The following is an 18,108-nucleotide window of genomic DNA, read 5'->3' as shown; positions in this document are numbered from 1 at the left end:
TGTAAGTGGCCCTAGCAATGCAGTCGGAAGAATCACTGCTGGTGGTAATTTCTCTTTGTGGCCACAGCTCTTGCCCATAAAGTGAAAAGTTATTCATAGCAAAGGAGATCAGGAACTACTGAATTATAGTGCTCTGGAAGACATGAGCTTAGAGTAAAAGGTAGAGCCTGTAGAAGGCAAAACTTTACTCTCTAGAAAACCCTGTGGTATCCTCCTGTACTGAGGCAGAGCAAAGAGACTGACTTTATGCCTAATTTGGATTAGAAACTGCATAGAATTCTGTTTCTCTATCTGGAATCATGGCTGAAATAAATCAGCTGGGATCCAAACTTTCAGCTACAGAGAGATGATGAAGTATTTTACACTCTAGTCTTAGATCATTGAATGGTGAGCTTCCTATTTCCAGTAAAATATCCACGGACAAAAAGAGGAAGCATAAAGAAATATTATTCTGCAGGACCAAACCTCACTGGTCTACACTACCAATACTGGACAGGTATCTTCAATAAAGCATGTCATAAAAGCATGTTTTCCCTCCTCCTTGGACGTGGATGGGTGGAATTCCACAGCAGTTGAAATGAAGCAAAGCTGACTGTGATGGAAATGAATGACAGCGCTTCCCCATGACTTGGAGTAAAATGGTATTATTCTCTGCAGTCATTAGAAAGTGTAAACAGCCAAGCAAGACATTTAGACATTTTTGTAACATTTTCTTTCTTTTTCTTTTTCTTAACTAACAGGGAGGAGGAAGGGGTAAAGGCAGGTCAGAAAGAGGAAAAAGGGCATTGATGTCTTCCAGAAAGTCAAAAAACGGAATTCCTTCATTTAAAACCAACCAAACAAACAAAGAAATCCCCCAAACTGTGCAATTTTGTTTATGTTTTGCTATGGATTAACCATTTTTTTAAAGACTACTGTCTTTTAAAGTCCTTCCTCCCCAAACCACATGCTGCTTCATGAGTTCCCTGGCAGTTACCATTCCGTGCCAGGGGCTGAGCACGGTGCTCTTGCAGCTGCAGTGCAGTCCCCCCTGACCAGGGATAAGCCCAGGGACACTCCGAAAGCCACCAGACACTTGGCAGCGTGTGCTACACGCTGCCTCTTCCCTCCCATCTCCATTTTCGGCTTGTTTCTGCAATGATTGCTAAAGCTTGAATGAATCATTTATAACTTAGATACTTCGGGTGGTGCTGCCTGAAGAAGGACAAGCACTTCTCCTAACGATTCCTAATGGAAGTTTTTTTTGGGAATGGGGATCGTTATTCACATGTAGCTCCTCTCATGGCTGCTGCAGGCACGCATAGATGGGTCTTGTCAGAGGACATGTGCAAAGTTTAGGTCAGCGTTTCCCTACTCATTGTTGACAGGCAAGCCTCTTGCACTCCTTTTTTGTCTCTTGCACTTGCTGTCTGAAAACGTGTGCTTTAAGTTGTTGGCACCTGGTCTCCGGCTCTGACAAACACGACTCCTCACAAGGGCTGTTGTGATGATCCTGGGAATATTCCATCCCCCAAGGATTGGTTTCCCTCGCTCCCTCATATAATGGTTGCAGTTTCTCTCTCGACAAGTCACGCATGATGACGAGATGACCAAACACTCTTCTTGGCACTACCCAGGGTGCAACTCACATACATTGCAATGACGCCACCCCGCCTCGGTGCTGCTCGTGTATCAAGAGCACAGGAGCATCGCTGGCTTTCCTCATCTCTCTGGGCCCAGTAATAAAAGCTAAAGAGAGACCTTGACTTTAGCCTATTCTTATCCACTTTATTTGCTTTCCAGAGAAAACGAGTTTCTCTTCCACAGGTTTTAGTTTTATAGGAGCTGTAAGAAGAGTGTTAAGTGTGAATGAAGACATTATCTAACTTTATGGCCTGTTGTGAAGCATCAACACAGCTGGAGAGCTTTGCTGTTCCTTTCTGAAATGAGACTGCTATGCAAATTTCTCTCTAATCCCTATCATGCATATTTGTTAGTGTCACATTTAGAGTGCTTGCCACTGTATTTTGCACAGATGCTTTTATGGCCGCTGACTGGTTTGGGGTCTTTTTATATGTCTAAATCAATTTAAAATTCCAAAAAGAAGAAACAGACATCTCAAGCAGCTTTAAAGATGCTAAGCCAGCATTTGCTTTCTAAACTGAATGCTTCCCTAGAGGCACGTGTCAACTCTGCTTTGTTCCATCTCATAAATTTAACCTAGCAAGGCAAACATAGTTAATTCAGCTTGTTAATTTTCTTATTTTAATGGATGAGTCCATTTAATGGCAAAATACAGAGAATAAATCATTAGAGCTTTTGTTTTCCTTTGTTTGTAATATCCCAGGATTTAAAAATTCTACAAGAAAAAGACAATACTTTTAGCTGGCGAAAAAGATTTATTTCTTTAAGTTCTCTTATTTCTGAAAATAATTTTATTAGGGACATACGAGTAGGTGGGAGAAAGAACTAAAGGAACTATTTTTATTTTATGAACAAGGCTGAGCTTGCTACATTCTGCTCTTAGGAAGTGTGAATTATTACAAACTGCTGATACAGAAAATGTTGAATTTTGATAACAAATATTATTTATTTAAGCTTCACTATTTTATTTCACAGGCCTCCTTTTGTGGCACTGCAAAACGGATAATGTGCTCAGAACTTGTGCAAAAAGCAGACGCTGGGAAACAGTGTGGAGCTTTATTGCAAATTGAGGGAGGCATAGGGGAATTGTCCTGAGAGGTACAGAACTCCACGCAACTTGTTAAAGTGCTTAAAGCCTCTGTACCCATGTAAAACCAGAACAAATTTTGTCTCATCCAAATTGTTGGTTATACCATTAAAAAAAACCTTCTGTTTTTCCTTATGATTAATTTTTCATTCTGTAACATGCTTTGCTGTTAGAAAACACCATGACCAATATGATCTTCCCCGACGCTGGCCACTTTTAAGATTCAGCTGGATAGGGTGCTGGGCCATCTTGTCTAGACTGTGCTTTTGCCAAGTCAGGTTGGACCAGATGATCCCTGAGGTCCCTTCCAACCTGCTATTCTACGATTCTAGAAAAGTATTTTAATCACACATTCACTCTCCAGTGCAAAAGTGTCTCAATAATCATCACTGAATTTATATCAATATCCACATCCAGCCATAGTTTGCCTATTTAAAATTAACCTAGGGAGCTGGTAGGCTGGTTAAACATAGATGTTTTTGCCACTACAAAATGATAAAAGGCAGACCACAGAATAAATTTGAATTCATGCTGTGGTTTTCTTGGTTGACCACTGGATAATTGAATGTAGCTGAATAATAGTTAGACACCAAGGGACCAAGATTTGATACGGCATTCTCTGGAGCTTGTTGCACTGAGATCTGCATGACACACTAATCTCTGTATTTGTGGGGGGTGTTAATTGTCCCACATTATACCAATTAACATAATCTCTTCTTTCCAGCACTCATCGCTACATAAAGTCTTGTAAAGTGATACTAGATCAGTCAGGTTCTCTTGGGGTTTTATCCCTTCCATCCCTAAATATAATTACTTGCCTTTCCTGTTTATAAACCTCAATACTTCCATATGAAAAAATGGCTCGTTCATCAGCGTGCCAGGAAAAGGGGCATAACAGAGCAGAAAGTTCAGCCAAGAAAGTGATTATGGAAGTGACATTAATCATGCTGGGTTGAAAGAAAGAATAGTAAACTCTCACATCTCGATACATAGTAAATTAGTCTTCCCTGTGTAACAATCATATAAATTTACTAACAAAGTGATGACTCTTTAAAGATGAGGGAATATCGCAAGGACTATTTTTTCTTCCACTTCCTGAGACCTCGCTTTCTCGTACAGCTCGACTGAAATCTCCAGTATAAAAAGGGACCAAAGTTCTGTATTTCCTGCATCGACTGAATGTATTTACTGTTTAGCTGTCCCAGGCTGAACCCCAGGTGAAATCCTGTCAACAAAGAACTCGGTAAGGGGTGGCAGCACCTCCTGCAGATAGAAGTGAATATGCAGAAAGGTTTATGTAAACTCATCGGCAGAGAGCCGCAGGCAAAATAGATGTGTGGTTTCTTTCTTTCACGTTTTTAAATTTTAAATTATAGACATTTAAAAGGAATGTAATAAGATGGAGTTCATGTTGTCAGCTTTGAATTAGGTGGCAGGGATCACAATTCACTGGATGACCAGCTTGTAAGGATGATGTGTCTTAATACTAACCTGTGTAAATCTGCCAATAATCTAGCCAGTCGTTGGAAACAAGATAGCCTTCTTACCTGACTGAGAATCCGACCACATTTCTTTCCAATTTTTTCCACCAAATCAAAGATTGGGAAGTTCCAACTATTTAGCTGCTCCATCAAGGGATCCAAGTTGTCCATAACCAGAGGCTCGGGAGCAAGTACAGGCTTGTCCTACGCCAGCAATCAGAATAAAGAGAAATTTTAGTTCGGTGAAGCATCTCATGCAAAAATTTATGCTCTTAAAAACTAAGGTCACATTAGCGTCATCTATAAGCTGATGGTACTTGACTCAGCTCAGCAGAGATGCCCCCATTACTACCAGCCCTGCAGCTACTCACTCTCCTTTATAATTTGTTTCACTTGAATGAATAGGAAATTCTGTATACGAAACATCAGCCTCTGAACTTATCCATGAGACACATTCATTCTTTCATTCATGGGAATCATTCGTTCATTTCCAAGGGAGTCTGCTTCATTGTAAAATTTGCTGCAGCACAGACAGAAAAGCATTCAGTTTCTACTTCCGCATCAGGACCCATTTGTTATAATCTAAAATGGTTTATGGAGCTCAGTCCAAGTGAAAAGTTGTACTTAAACGAAAACCTACCTGTTTGTCAGGGTCTGCAAATAAAAGATGGGGTGTGTCCCTCCTTTCATATTTCTCCCTGTATACTTCCTTGAATTTCATTATTATTAAGAAACTGTAGATGAGTAAGTGCCAAAACATCTCAAGAAAAATGCCTTCTCTCAGCATGTCCAACTCCAGTTCAACAGATTACAATAAATTTTTCGAGAGCTCATGCCAACTTAAATTTATTAATTCGGTTGTACAACAGGCTGTGGAAAATTTAACTAAACAAAGCTTTCCCTCTACATCTCAATCAAGTTTACGACTGAATACAGTAGTCGTGAGATGATCAGCACTTGTTCACCATACTGCAATGTTATGTTCAAGACATACGCCACCAATAATATCATGCAGACAAGTGTTAATTTGTTTTAAAATAAGGACCACTATATATTAGCCAAGATTGCATGGCCATTGAGAAGCAGAAGTGGCTGAACAGGAAGACTATGTATCATGCTGGTAGTCTGAGAAGATAATTTCTCTTTCTTCCAATCTATTCCCTTTAAAGGCAATGCTAACACAGAAGCCAAACATTTCAGAAATGCCTAATGCCAGATCCGTAAACCTATATTTATTCATCAAAATAGATGGTTAGTGTTTCACAACTGCCCAGTGCTTAGCAGCTTGCACACATTTCAATGGTTCCTTTCAATTCTTGAAAGTCAATCCTCCTACTGCAAGGTAGAAGCCTGCTGCAATTGTTGCTTAAAACCATGGTCACAGTCTTTAGACAGCCCTAGGGTTGGGTTTTTTTTGTGGGGGTTTGGGATTTTTGGTTGGTTGTTTTAGTTTGGTTTTGTTTTTTTGTTTTTTTGTTTTTTTGTTTTTTTCCCCCAGTGCACAATACATTCTATTGTGCAAACGGAACTTAAACAAGCTACCTCAGGTGGTATCAAGGGATGCAGAATGATGGTCTCAGGCGTGTACGTCCTACAGACGGATCCCTTCCGCGTCTGCTCTTTGGAGCAATCTGACTCATCATCATTTTGTACAATATCGCTGCTGTCACTGTTGTTGGTCTCATAGTCAGAAGTGGCTTGCGCAGGATCATCTACAACACAAATCACAAAGCTTGTTGTGTGAACAGCAAGGATTGCATCAAAGTCATCCTGTGACCTTCTGAATAATAGCAACAGGATCTCTGACTCATAATACATATGTGCTGCTTGGCTGGGTCCAAAGTTGGACAATCTGTCCAAAGGCAGTAAAGCATATATCCTGCAGAGTGTAAAAAATGGGATCAGGGATTGAAGAGTAAGAAAAATTTTGAGGACCACTATTTGAGCTGACTCGGTTAGATGAGGGAACCAATATTTTCCTTATATTTTAACTCTATTCTTCATGAGCATTTTGCACATCTTGTACATACAAAAAGGAAAGGAGCCTCAAAGACAACTTGTATGGTCTCACCTACATATGTTCTCCTTTTATGACAGACAGGCATATCTGCCCTTTCACTGAATGATTATTGAATTTTAAGGGACGAGGAATTTTTGATGGACAAAGAATTACCTGTTCTGTTCAGGGTGTGTGTGGCACCATCATTTCTATCTAGTGTCCCATCACCAGCTCCTATTTGGTTATAGGGTCTGCCACAGCTGAAATACATCAAGAGACACGCACAATATAAAGAACCATGCGCATTAGACATTTTTATGCAAAATGATTTCCTGCTGACAGTGTAAGATTATGTCACACAGTATAAGATATGGTACAGGGTGTATTCTCCAGAAAAAAAATTATAAGAGTGAGCTGAAGTTTTATTGGAAGTCAGGAATGTAAAAAGACAAAAAATATAAAAAGACCTTGGATTGGCCACCACCATTAAATTTGTGTTGCCAACAGTAAACCTATCCCATTGGATTTATTTTTTTTAATGAATTTTTTATTCTCCAAGTATTTTGCTATTACTTCAGTGACAACATACCAAGTACACCAGAACCAAGGAGATGTTTTGGACAGAACATGAGGTGAGTGATCTGGCATCCAGACATTTAGCAAGGAAACAAGAAAACCAAGTTTGCTTTGTCATTCCCAGAACAGAAAGCCATTGTGGGAGGGATCACAATATCATGGCCTTTCCAAATGACTGGCTCTTCCCTTCCATTAAAAGACTTTATTCATTGTGTGTGATTCTCTTCAAGCCCTAAACATGAATTCAATACCAGCTGGAACATGTTCCAATACGATTGAGGCTAGGACCTGAAGGATCAACGATATATCATGAAAACATGACAGAACTTAACAAATCTGAAGCTTCATTTAGCAGTATTACATCCAATATGTCCGTGAAAACCTGATATTTTAACATTTCTTTCTTTGGTTCGAGTCAGTATTTTGCGATGTATCTTATATATAACAGCCTCTGCAAAGCAATTATTACAAAATTATTTTGTTTCGTCAAACTTTGTACCAGAAATTTTGCACCAATGTAAATTCACCATATAAAAATGGCTGAAATCCTATGCCAGATGGTTTTTGACTGGGTCATCCAAAACATATTATGGAGCTTGGTAAGCCCTGCAAACATAATAAATTCCCGAAAGAATTTTAAATAAAAATACAAATCTGTATACAATGATACTTGTAGTGCATAGCCAAGCAAATAAATCCTGTACCACTCAGGTTTATAAACAAGATGGAAAAAAAAGTATTAATGCCTTTCTCCCGCATTCCTTGTGGTTTCCGCAAGGTCAATGATAACAAGCCAAAATGTAAAAGTAAAAGAGAAAGAGAGACTTTGTGTGGTTATAATGCTACAAGGCTTTTGCATCACTATGGGTGTACCTCTTTATTTCCAGAACATATGCAAAATCACAGTGATTTAATATGTATGGTCCACATAAAACACTATATTAAAAAAAATTACTAAGCTATCTAGTACAACACTTGAAATCTGCTCTATGTCAGAAGTAAACGTGCCCATGCAACTTTAATTCAATACCCTTCATGCACAAGCACTATAATATACTTCCTAATCACAGGATGCTTTAACATTTTTTCCACAGGATTCCTGTCTCATCCACCAAGCAAAATGAAAAATTACTATCTACAAGTTATTTTAGCAGCATTGCCTAATATAAAAAAAGTACAGTAAAACTTCTGCCTTGATGCCACTGCCTGGGTGGTGATTTCTGATGCAAAGCACTGAACCCATCAAGAGTTCATTTACCCTTTTGTTGTTGTTGGGGGGACGATTGGTTTGGTGGTGGCAGATGTTTCCTGACTTAGTATTACTTTGAAGCAAGGCAGTTTTTTTGGCAGTAAATGTAAGGGATTGGATATCATGAAGACCAGAATCTACAATGTGAAAGTTCAAACATTAAAAGATTTATTTCCAGTGTTTGTTAATTTAACTCTCTCAGCTTGTCTTAGCTATTTAATTTTGATGGGGTTTTTTTTTTGTTTGTTTTGGGGTTTTTTGTATGCTTTTTTTTTTTTAATTGTGCTTACATTACTAGGGAGTGCATTATTTATGTGCTGTTCATTCAGCTTGTACGTGGGGATATGACATCTCTACATACCAATGGCTAGAAATTTGACAGTGCTTATGATTTTTCAATGGATGTTAAAGGGACAGTGATAATTAGTAATAGTGGGTGCCAATTCTACTAGCAGTCATTACACCATAATATTTTAAATAATGTGTTTGTTTCAAATAATCGACAAAAAAGCCTATGCCAGCAACATAACTATTTGTAATGCTTACAAAGTCTAAACATTTCAAAACAAGAAAATTAAGAACCTAAATATGTAGACCACAGAAGACAGTAGTCACATAAAAGCTAATGAGCATTTTACCAATGATTACATTGAAATCAAAGTCTACAAATATCAAGCAAATATATATCATTACTATCTACAGCAACCTTCCATTGATTTTTCTTTTTTTTGGGACATTTTTTATGTCGCTGTTAACTGTTTTCCTTAATGGAAGACTTCCATTGATAATTGTTAAAGTAATAATATTTTGTTGAAGTAGTAATAAAGGCACATTTTAATAGGACAGTAGCACATTTATGGCATATTTCTTATGTGTAATACAGTGTCCATTTCAAATGAATCAGTGCAAGTGCCAGTTTTGCAACACCTTTGAAAACCTCTGAAAAGCACTTAGTTTCTCTTTAGTCACCTAACTATGTCTTAAAAGCCTGTCACGATCCTCCTCTGAACTACAGTGAGGCTGACTCCCTTGAGCAAAACTCCCAGTCTCAATTTGTACTTTCTCATACCCACCTCTGAGCCCTGCACATAGCATATCGAGACACATTCAAAGTCTCTTGACTGGTGACAGGATGTAAAAACTATTTCCAAAGATAGTCAAACTTGATAACATTTAACACAGCACATCGCCTCAGACGACGTGCTGTCTACTTGCTAGCCAATAATCACAAATTACGCACTCTATGACCAAAAGTAACATCTGATGAGTAAGGTAACCTTGAAAATGCACTGGAACAGGCTTATGAATACCAGTGTTTCCCACTATTCTGAACTGGACACATATTACAAACTCCAGTAATATAACTTAACACCTGTTAACGTAAGATAAGCAGAACAACTTTTTTTCCAAAACGCTGATTTTGCAGAGCAGGTCTATGTAAAATAATACTGGGCTACTTTAAAGCATGAAATCAAACTGTGTAACTCTCAGCAGTAGGAAGAACTCACTTGCAGCTGATTTAAAAAAAATATATCCCAATGCTACATAATCTGACTCTGCCCTAGGGAGGGCAGGATCCACCCCTTCTGAGAGAGTGCTCAAAATTACATAGTCTTCAGGAATTGTTGGTACACCTTTATCTGAAGGCTACAGCCCAGCAGCTTTTTATCCCTAGCAGTCAGATTTTTCTACCAAACGTCAGGTGCCAGTTGTGAAAGACTTGGCCTGGGACCTGAAAGTGACTGTGTTAAAGGCATGGCATGAGAAACACAAATTGTTAACATGAAATCCAGCTTTAGAATTTGCAAGTTATTGACGAAGAATTTATTTATGAATCAGACTGTGCATCTGACATGAGTAAAAGATGTAAATATAGCTAACCGTCTTGCACTTTAAAAGCACTTTGTAGCATCAATCTACACAATTACTCATGTACTAAGAACGGCTAGATATGGTGAAATACCAACATACAGTACTGCAGCAAATTACAAAAAATTATGTGGGCCAAAAACGCTTGTTCGTGAGAACAACATGAAATCATTCCAACGCATATCAAATTACCATCTTACCTGCTGCAGATGACAGAGGGGCTGATAATAGGGTCTGACAGGCTAGGTGCGCTCTGAGTAGAGGTTAAGACTTTGTGTGGCTTTAAGCCCTGCTTGGTGTCAGTATCTGTAGAATCTGGAAATGACACAGATGATGTTTTTCCAGTAGGACTTGTGGCAGGCGTCCCCTGAATCGGTGAATGGCATGGGGAGGTGAGAGGTGAGATATTTGGCGGCATACCTGGCAAGAGAAGAGAAGAGTCTGGTCAATTAACAGAAGTGGCAGATGGTTGTATGAGTTCACTGTGCAGAAATACTCCTCTTGAGGTGCGCAGGTACCAGCATAGCTTCCAAATGGAAAGAGAAAACCCTCCTCCACTCTGAGCCAAGCCCATGGCTGTCACAGAGAAATGAAGCTCCGTTACTATCAGCCACTTCTACCTGCTGAAGATTTGGCTCAAAATACGAAGCATATTCTTCCTGTTGAGTAGGACGCACTAACTGGCAGGCATGAAATGAAAGGGATGCTCTTAGTGGCATGACTATTGGTATTAACCTGTTCTAGCAACAGACACACCAAACTCCAAATAGGCAGTTCCCAGACCCATCTGCAATTTCTCATTGCTTCACCGACTCCATCTGTAAAGCAGGGACATGAAAGGCTTACACACATTCCCAGAAAATTTGAAGTTCTACATGTGTGAAGACTAGCTGTAAACTAAAAAAAAAAAGCAATATTTAGTTGTCATACATTATAGGAGTATAAAATATTGCACTTATGGCACCATTTCCACATTCCTCACAGATTTTGGCCTTGATCTTGTGCAGCTTGACTTTATTTTTCAATATCTGCTGCTCACTATGGGAGACTTAGAACCATTACCTGTACCACACGGTATTCTACTCCTGATCTAGCGCGTCGGAAACCGCCAACATCCACATTTGTGAACACTAGCAAGATGTAGTTCTCTTTGTCCCCTATTCTATCTAAGCACCGTTGCCAGGATGAAATGCATCAGCTAGTCCAGTGTTTGAGACAAAGTTCTGCCTTCTCTTCGAATCCACTTTACATTTTCTAGTCTCAGGCAAAAAAGATTCCCTTCACAATAAAGCGCAGGGGAGCAAAGATAATCTATCTTAAAAGGAAATGCCTGTAAATTGACTTAACCTCCTGAGCTTTGTTCTGAAGTTTGTAGGAAATCAGCCCCGGTTCATTTACCACGTTCATCTTCAAAGCCAAATGATATAAAGAGCTTGGGAACTTCAACTGGTTTTATGTTTGAATTGTGCCCACTATCTAAATGCATTCCAGACACAACAATTATCTTAGAATAAGGCAATATGTTGACCTAAGTTTATGAAATACTAACCTTGCGGGATATATGTGTACAGTTCCAGTGGTTTTTTCCTGATAACAACTTATTGTAATATGAGGTTAAAATATGATTTCCTGTTGACAATCCAAGAATTAAAAATAATCTCTGAGAGTTACTACTCTGTAATTTTGAGATATCCAACATCTCCTAAGTTTTGATTAGGGTATTTCTTCAGCAAACATGTGGTATGTATTATTGCCTTAATTCAGTGACAGCAACTAGGATATTACGCGAGTCTTGAGATCAGAAACCTAATGCCTACAGAACAATTAACAAGTTATCAGATGGCCATGACATATGGAAATGGCTTTAAAATACAGAAAGCCTCTGTTTCACATTTACTGATCCTTTGAGATATCTGCTTTCCATTCAACAAAAATATGTCTTCAAAAACATTTCACAGTCTGTTAGATGCACAGGGGACTGAGTTGGATTATTATCTATCTTTGAGATATGTTACCAGGTAATCTTCATGACTGTTAGAAAATACAGTATATATAGCCATCTTTCAACAATTTAAAGCAAGTCCTGGGATTTTAAACAGCAATTTTCACAATAGTGTTTCTAATCACAGCTGGATTTCTACTGCTAGACTGGGGTCCTGACTCTTGAAATATGTTTGGTTGTGGTTTGTTTTTTTTTTTTTTTTTTTTTTTTACAGAGTAATTTACCAGGTTAGGTAACCAAAAATAAATAAACTTACCAGAAAAATGCAAAACCACTTTCAATAATCCAACATTTAACCATTTATTGGCAAAAGTGAGAGAAAACGTATCTTGCTACAGCAAGGAATTTTGAACAATCGATATAAGAGAAGATGAACAATACAGGGAGAACCTTTTTTAGGTACATCCATCTGCTTAGGTCCTCCAGAACTTTTACACATGTGTAGTGTTGAAGAAATGAACCAGTAAATTCAATGTGATGTGAAATTACATATGAAAACCCTTGAGTTTACCTGAGAATTTTGCCAAAACAGGTATAGCTAGCAGTATTTTAAAATGCTAATGGTTTCATGTATAATTAAAGACACATTTTGTAAATTAACAGATTTACAGGTTTATCTAGATCAGCTTCTACCAAGATTTATTATATATTGCCAATGGAGCTAATATATAAAAGTCTGATTTATATTAACTACTGCAAATTGAAGCAATTCTTTAGTTGGAACATAAAACCAAATTCTAATTGAAAGTGCATGATAGCAAACAGTCTAAAACATCAAAATATCACTCTTCTGCATAAAACACTAAGCCAAAATTTTTACTCCTGTGAATCAGTGCCCCGAGGAATTGCTTGTGATGGAATGGAGCTCTCCATCACTGGGGAGCTCGTGTTATTGGGCAACAGAGATGACCATTAACACGTTTTGGAAGCAGAAGACTAAACATAAAACTGACTGATGGGTTTGGTAAGTCTCATTTTCTATGTATAAAATATTACACACACATACACACACACTCCCCCCTTTCAAGTTAATAGGTTCATCTCTGAAAATCACAAGCCCACGTTGGATTTGTTTTGTTCTAAAACAAATTCTTGGATTCTTGGTACTATAGCTCCACTATTTTCCAGTTTTGATTTTACTCATTTGCCTATGTGCCTATTATCTTATAAGATGATATCGTGTTACTTAGTCTTCACTGTGGTATAACAAAGCAGCTTCTGTACAAGAGGAGATTAAATAAACTCTTCAGATTGAAAAGCAGATGCGATGTGACAGTGCTAGATATGCAGAATAATTGTGCAGCCATATCTTCAAACCCATCTCTAAGTTTGGGTTCTCTGACTTTTTCAATGTCAGGCCTCAGGCACCTCTCAATTTCCATCTGATGTGTGGGTGGCCAGTATCTCTGAATAACTCCTCTCGACACTATTCCATTTTTGGAAAGAAAAAAAAAGGACGATTTTAAAAAGGAAGGCCTTGTGATCACTTTGAATTACAAGTTAAAGCATGGGGACACATTCCTTTACCCTGCATTTGTACAGGGAAGAGAACCATGTTACTATGGATTAAGACCGATTCATGGCTGTCATATTCCACATTTCATTATCAATTAAGAAGTCACCATCTCCATTCCTTTTCCTCAGTTAAAAAAAGAGTCATTTTTTTTAAAGGCCCTACCTAAACGCTGAGTAAAAAACCCCGTATTTCCCATCTCTAAAAATCAGTAAGATCTACCTGGACTTTCTCAATAACGAATATACAGAGATACAGCTCCGAGTTATAATGGCTATGTCTTGGATATGTTTGCATATGACAGGTCAGTTGCTGCCTACAGCTCTGAATGGCGTTATGTAGATTGTGCTTCAAGAAACCTCAGTCAGGCAATAAACACAGACAGATAATTTAACAATTGTTATAAAAAACACTCTGTTCTCAGCCCTGTTGTAGTGAAGGGAATTACATGGATATAAATCACGACACGTTTTAGTATTGCACTTGACGCATCATGTCATGACTAACCTCTATAAATCATAAATTCAAAACATTTACAATGGCATTCTATGAGCTATAATATTTTAAGCTACTGTGTTTTTTTTTTTTTAATAAAGGAAATAACTATATTTATATTGATGGAAAAATAAGAAAAGACACAGATTGGACAGAGACCAAAAGCAGTTGCATGTGCTAGTCAGGGGGAAGCAGCTAAGTGAGCCTGACAGAGTTGCGTATGCCCACTCACCTTGTCGGCTCTGCCTCTTGGCATTCAGGTGGTTGGTAGAAGACATGGCGTAGGAGGTGGAGAACGACCTGCTCTTTGTGATTGTCATCAGAATTGAGCTGTTCCAGGAGTCAGCGCTGCAAAACCAGAGCACAAACAAGCATCGTTTGAGACAGTAAAAAGCCTAAATGGCAGATCTTAAGAAGTTAGGAGCTACAGCAAGAAGTATGCGATACTGAGACAGCACAAAATCTGATGAGGAAAACAACATCTATCTGCTGGCTGAACTGCTATTTGTGTGGTGTATTGTATTCAGCAAAAATATTTACAATGCAGGCACTCCAAAGCTGGACTTCCTTCAGTGCCTATTCCCTTTATTTATACCAAGATGTCTTCATTACGTTGTTCTGACAATACAAAGAGGCTTAAAAGTTGACTTGAAATTCAAGTTAAATTTATATCTCTTTTAACGCCTCCTTACAACAGCCAGAAGTACCAGCAGTTCTCAGTGTAAATGAAAAATCAGCCTCCCTTGACTCCTCTGCTGTAACTCCCTTCGGGCACTGGAGGAGCTCCTCAGGAGGCTGGAAGAGGCTCAATATGAGCCCTGCATCACTGTTGCTAGTGGTGTGCCTCTTCTCTGGGCAAAGCACTTCATGCTCTAGCCAACTGAAACGCATGCTGCATTCTTGAAAGAAATCATATTGACAGACCCTGAAGACATTGGTCACTGATCCAAGAGAGACTCACTGAAGGAAAATAGGGTGCATGTGTCTGTGTGCGTGGGGAACAAATGCTGGTCCCCTACAACAGGATGGGTACATGCTTTCAGCCTTCAGGCTATAACTTTTGTGTGCCACAAGAGGCCAAACAGTTCTGTAAAGCAGGAGAATTGTATTTATCATTGTTTGCCTGAATAACACGCATCGAACGTCAGCTACTTGCAAGGACACAGTGCTGGTTCTTATCATGAGGCCTATGACTTCTCTGGACAAATCCACTAAGCCTCGCAGGCTCCACATTTCTCCTCAGCCTCGCATCCAAGTGATGAGATGATATGCAAGGCAGAAGACAGCCTTTTAAAGCAGCCTAGTCCCAGCTGAACTTGAAAAAAAACAACTTGTGGGGGGTGAGGGGGAAATGTTTTGAAACAGAAAAGCATGTAACATTCTCTTAACTCTACGAACACCTTGTTGTTTTGGAAGAGCAAACACTACCTACAAAATATTTGCTTGTGGTCTTCATTGGCCCAAGTTCCTATAATCTGCGGTGAAGTAAGACGAAGAGAGAATCCAGCTGTTTTTTTAATTATTTTGTTTGTTTGTTTTGTGGTTTTGTTTTTTAATTGTCAGGAAGAATATAACACACTGGCCCACTGTAAAGAAAACCAAAGCCAAACCAAAACAAAAACCCCCAAACCACATCCTTTGACTTCTTAAGAGAGAACCACTGGATATAGAAGTGACAGAGGGAAGGAATGTGGAAGCTCTATTATTTTTCCCCAATCACGTGAAGCTATAAGAGGACCATGTCTTACCAGTTCAGTGATGTGGGGAAGGAAGTATACAGGATTACTAATCTTAAACAGAGATTTAAGGGTGATTTTTGCAAATATTTGACCATAGAAATCTAGAGGTGATGTCCCAGACTGTGAGGAATATGTTGCAGATTTTGTAACTGCAGAATCTGCCACAGGGCAATTCCAGTGTCATTTTCCCTCTCCTACCCCTCAAGCCATGAAATGTTCCTTTCTCTGTGACCTGTGCCGTGCTTGAATTTGGTACAAGGGAAGTGGCAGATAATCAAAATATTTATTTTTTCTTTCCTTCACATCAAAATTCTTTTCCTTGAAAGCAAATCTGTATTGGTCTGCCAAAATTTTTAAAGCTAAACTTATAGGATTCATTTTTCCCCCTTCTGGAATACACATTGTTTCTCCTACTGTAAAAGAAGAACTGAAAACAGTAGGCTGGGAGGCTTGACAGAGCTATAATTATACAATTGGCGACGTTAAACGTAGGAAGAATTGATTGTCTGCTTAGTTGGCTCATCACGTAGAGTTATATAACAAACAGAAGACGACCAACAATAATATTTAATTGCTCTCCTTCTCCCTCTGATTCCCATCTTAGGATGCTTACATACTATGTGAGAGTCTGGGATCAACAGTATAAATCAAATGCACCCTGGGAACCACAGGTCGGTGACTGAAGAACATTTCCATTCGGTTATAGCTCCTTTATATTTACTTTTACTGAGATACATGGGACTCCTCACAAAGGGAACTTCGGCTAACCACGTATTTTTCGTGCACCAGGCATTCAGTGTACTCTGTAGGCTGCCTTGAGCACCTAGGCGCCCTGCACGACAGCCTGCTCTGTAGGAAAGCTTTATGTATCTGGAAGAAAGGCCAATCAAAGCAGCTCTCTTGGGCTGCAATCGCCCATGCCATGCAACAGCAAACACTGGTGATGTCGGGTCTTCTCAGGTCCTATCTTTTTCTCCACTACTGGCACCAAGTTTTAAATTGCAGAAAAACACGTAAGTCTTCTGATATCATGGCTCTGAATTCTCTTCTTGGTTTTGGATTATCTGCCACAGCTCTTGTGGAGGGTTAAATGCGCTCTCCTCAGGCTATCTTGTGGCATGGATGTCCCAAAGAGATGTACCTAGGTCTGAATGCCCTTAGGCAGAGAAGCAACTTTATTATGGTAGACCTCTGCAAATGCCCTAAACCAGTCAGCTGCTGGCTGTAAGCAAGTGAGCAGACAAAACTTTTCTCCCTCTGTTTCATGGGAGGACTATGTATTTTATGATGCTGGCTCTGGCATCAGTCTCTGAGAAACAAAGAAAGGGTAAAAGTGAGCAGGGAATACCTAACTAGTATAGCCAATCATAAGGGACTACAGCCAGAAGATAAACGCCCGTTTCTTCAGAACAGTGAGAGCCCTTGAAAATATGGGGCATCAAAAATGAATAAGTAAATAAATACATCCTAAATAGAAGCAGGCACTCAGTCTGCACCCCAACAAAGCACCTGTGTTTATTTGGTTCTTGTGGGTAATTAGGAAAAGCCTTTTAACTTGATGAGACACTTGGCATTAAGGATGGGACAACTGGGAGTCTGAATCCCAGAAGCTAAACTCTGTGGTCAGCGGGAAAGAGGTGCTCCACTTCAGTGCTTAAAATTAGGGAAAGTATGGCAACCATCCTGCAGGAAAACTTTACACTGTCCATTTAATTTTCAGCTTTGCTTTCAACTTCTACTAGTGAACCTTCCTTTGTAATTTTACTCCTAGATTATACGTGGGTTTTTTTCCCCGATGGTAACATATCTACTTAGATACTAAACTTCTCTCCACTAAATCACTTTTTGACCTATCTAACTCCGTGTTTTACATTTACCATCTATTGCTGCTATTGCATTTGCATGAGTTTGCTCAGGAAGCCCTAGGTACTTGTTATCCTCTGGAATTAAGTGTGTACATGGGATGCAGGGTGTGTACAGTGCTGTATGCTCTTCTGATATTTCATTTCTACAGACAGAAAAGCACAAAAATGTGTATTTTAGAAGGGCCCACTTGAAATCAGGGTTTGTGTTCTGGAAGATAGTATCTAGAGGATGGACAAGTGCTTTGTGAACTGGTTTAATGGCAGGACCACATCACTAGGTGCATTCTTAGAAGTGATGTTTGGCAGCTGGGTTACTTGTTAGAATTGTTTCTTGGCTGGGTAATACCCATGGAGGAAACCACTGCATATCAAGAAGACTTTAACCACATATCCTGCCTTGTTTTCAATTTTACTGTGCAATTCTGCACTTTGCTATCTTAAATTGATATTATTTTTTTTCCATTTTGCTTCTCAATAATAGAAATAGTTTTGGCATAATCTAACTAAAATGGGAAATGCTACTTCTTTGGCAACCCAGATTAGGGAAACGTGAAGAAGTAGTTCTAACATACTTTGGAGTCAGCATTTTTAAGTGAGGTACATCATCACA

At 39.0% G+C, this 18,108-nt stretch overlaps 1 protein-coding gene across 4 annotated transcripts in view; it reads right to left on the bottom strand.

Moving 5' to 3' along the window:
* PDE3A (phosphodiesterase 3A) overlaps positions 1–18,108 on the bottom strand; it is a 270,376-nt gene that overhangs the window by 32,576 nt on the left and 219,692 nt on the right. For all 4 annotated transcript variants that reach the window (XR_012586845.1, XM_074585867.1, XM_074585880.1 and 1 more), the window contains 5 exons: positions 14,127–14,242; positions 10,085–10,304; positions 6,365–6,450; positions 5,734–5,903; positions 4,258–4,395 (listed from right to left, as the gene is read on the bottom strand). Coding sequence is in view for 3 of the 4 variants with exons in the window: in XM_074585867.1 (XP_074441968.1) it covers positions 4,258–4,395; positions 5,734–5,903; positions 6,365–6,450; positions 10,085–10,304; positions 14,127–14,242 (730 nt within the window). In the remaining variant the exon portion in view is untranslated. The remainder of the gene's footprint in view (positions 1–4,257; positions 4,396–5,733; positions 5,904–6,364; positions 6,451–10,084; positions 10,305–14,126; positions 14,243–18,108) is intronic.

Source organism: Larus michahellis, chromosome 1 (genome assembly GCF_964199755.1).
Source record: "Larus michahellis chromosome 1, bLarMic1.1, whole genome shotgun sequence".
NCBI classification, from domain to species: Eukaryota; Metazoa; Chordata; class Aves; order Charadriiformes; family Laridae; genus Larus; species Larus michahellis.
The sequence above is the reverse complement of the archived record's forward strand: the minus strand, read 5'-3'. Positions and strand labels throughout refer to the sequence as shown.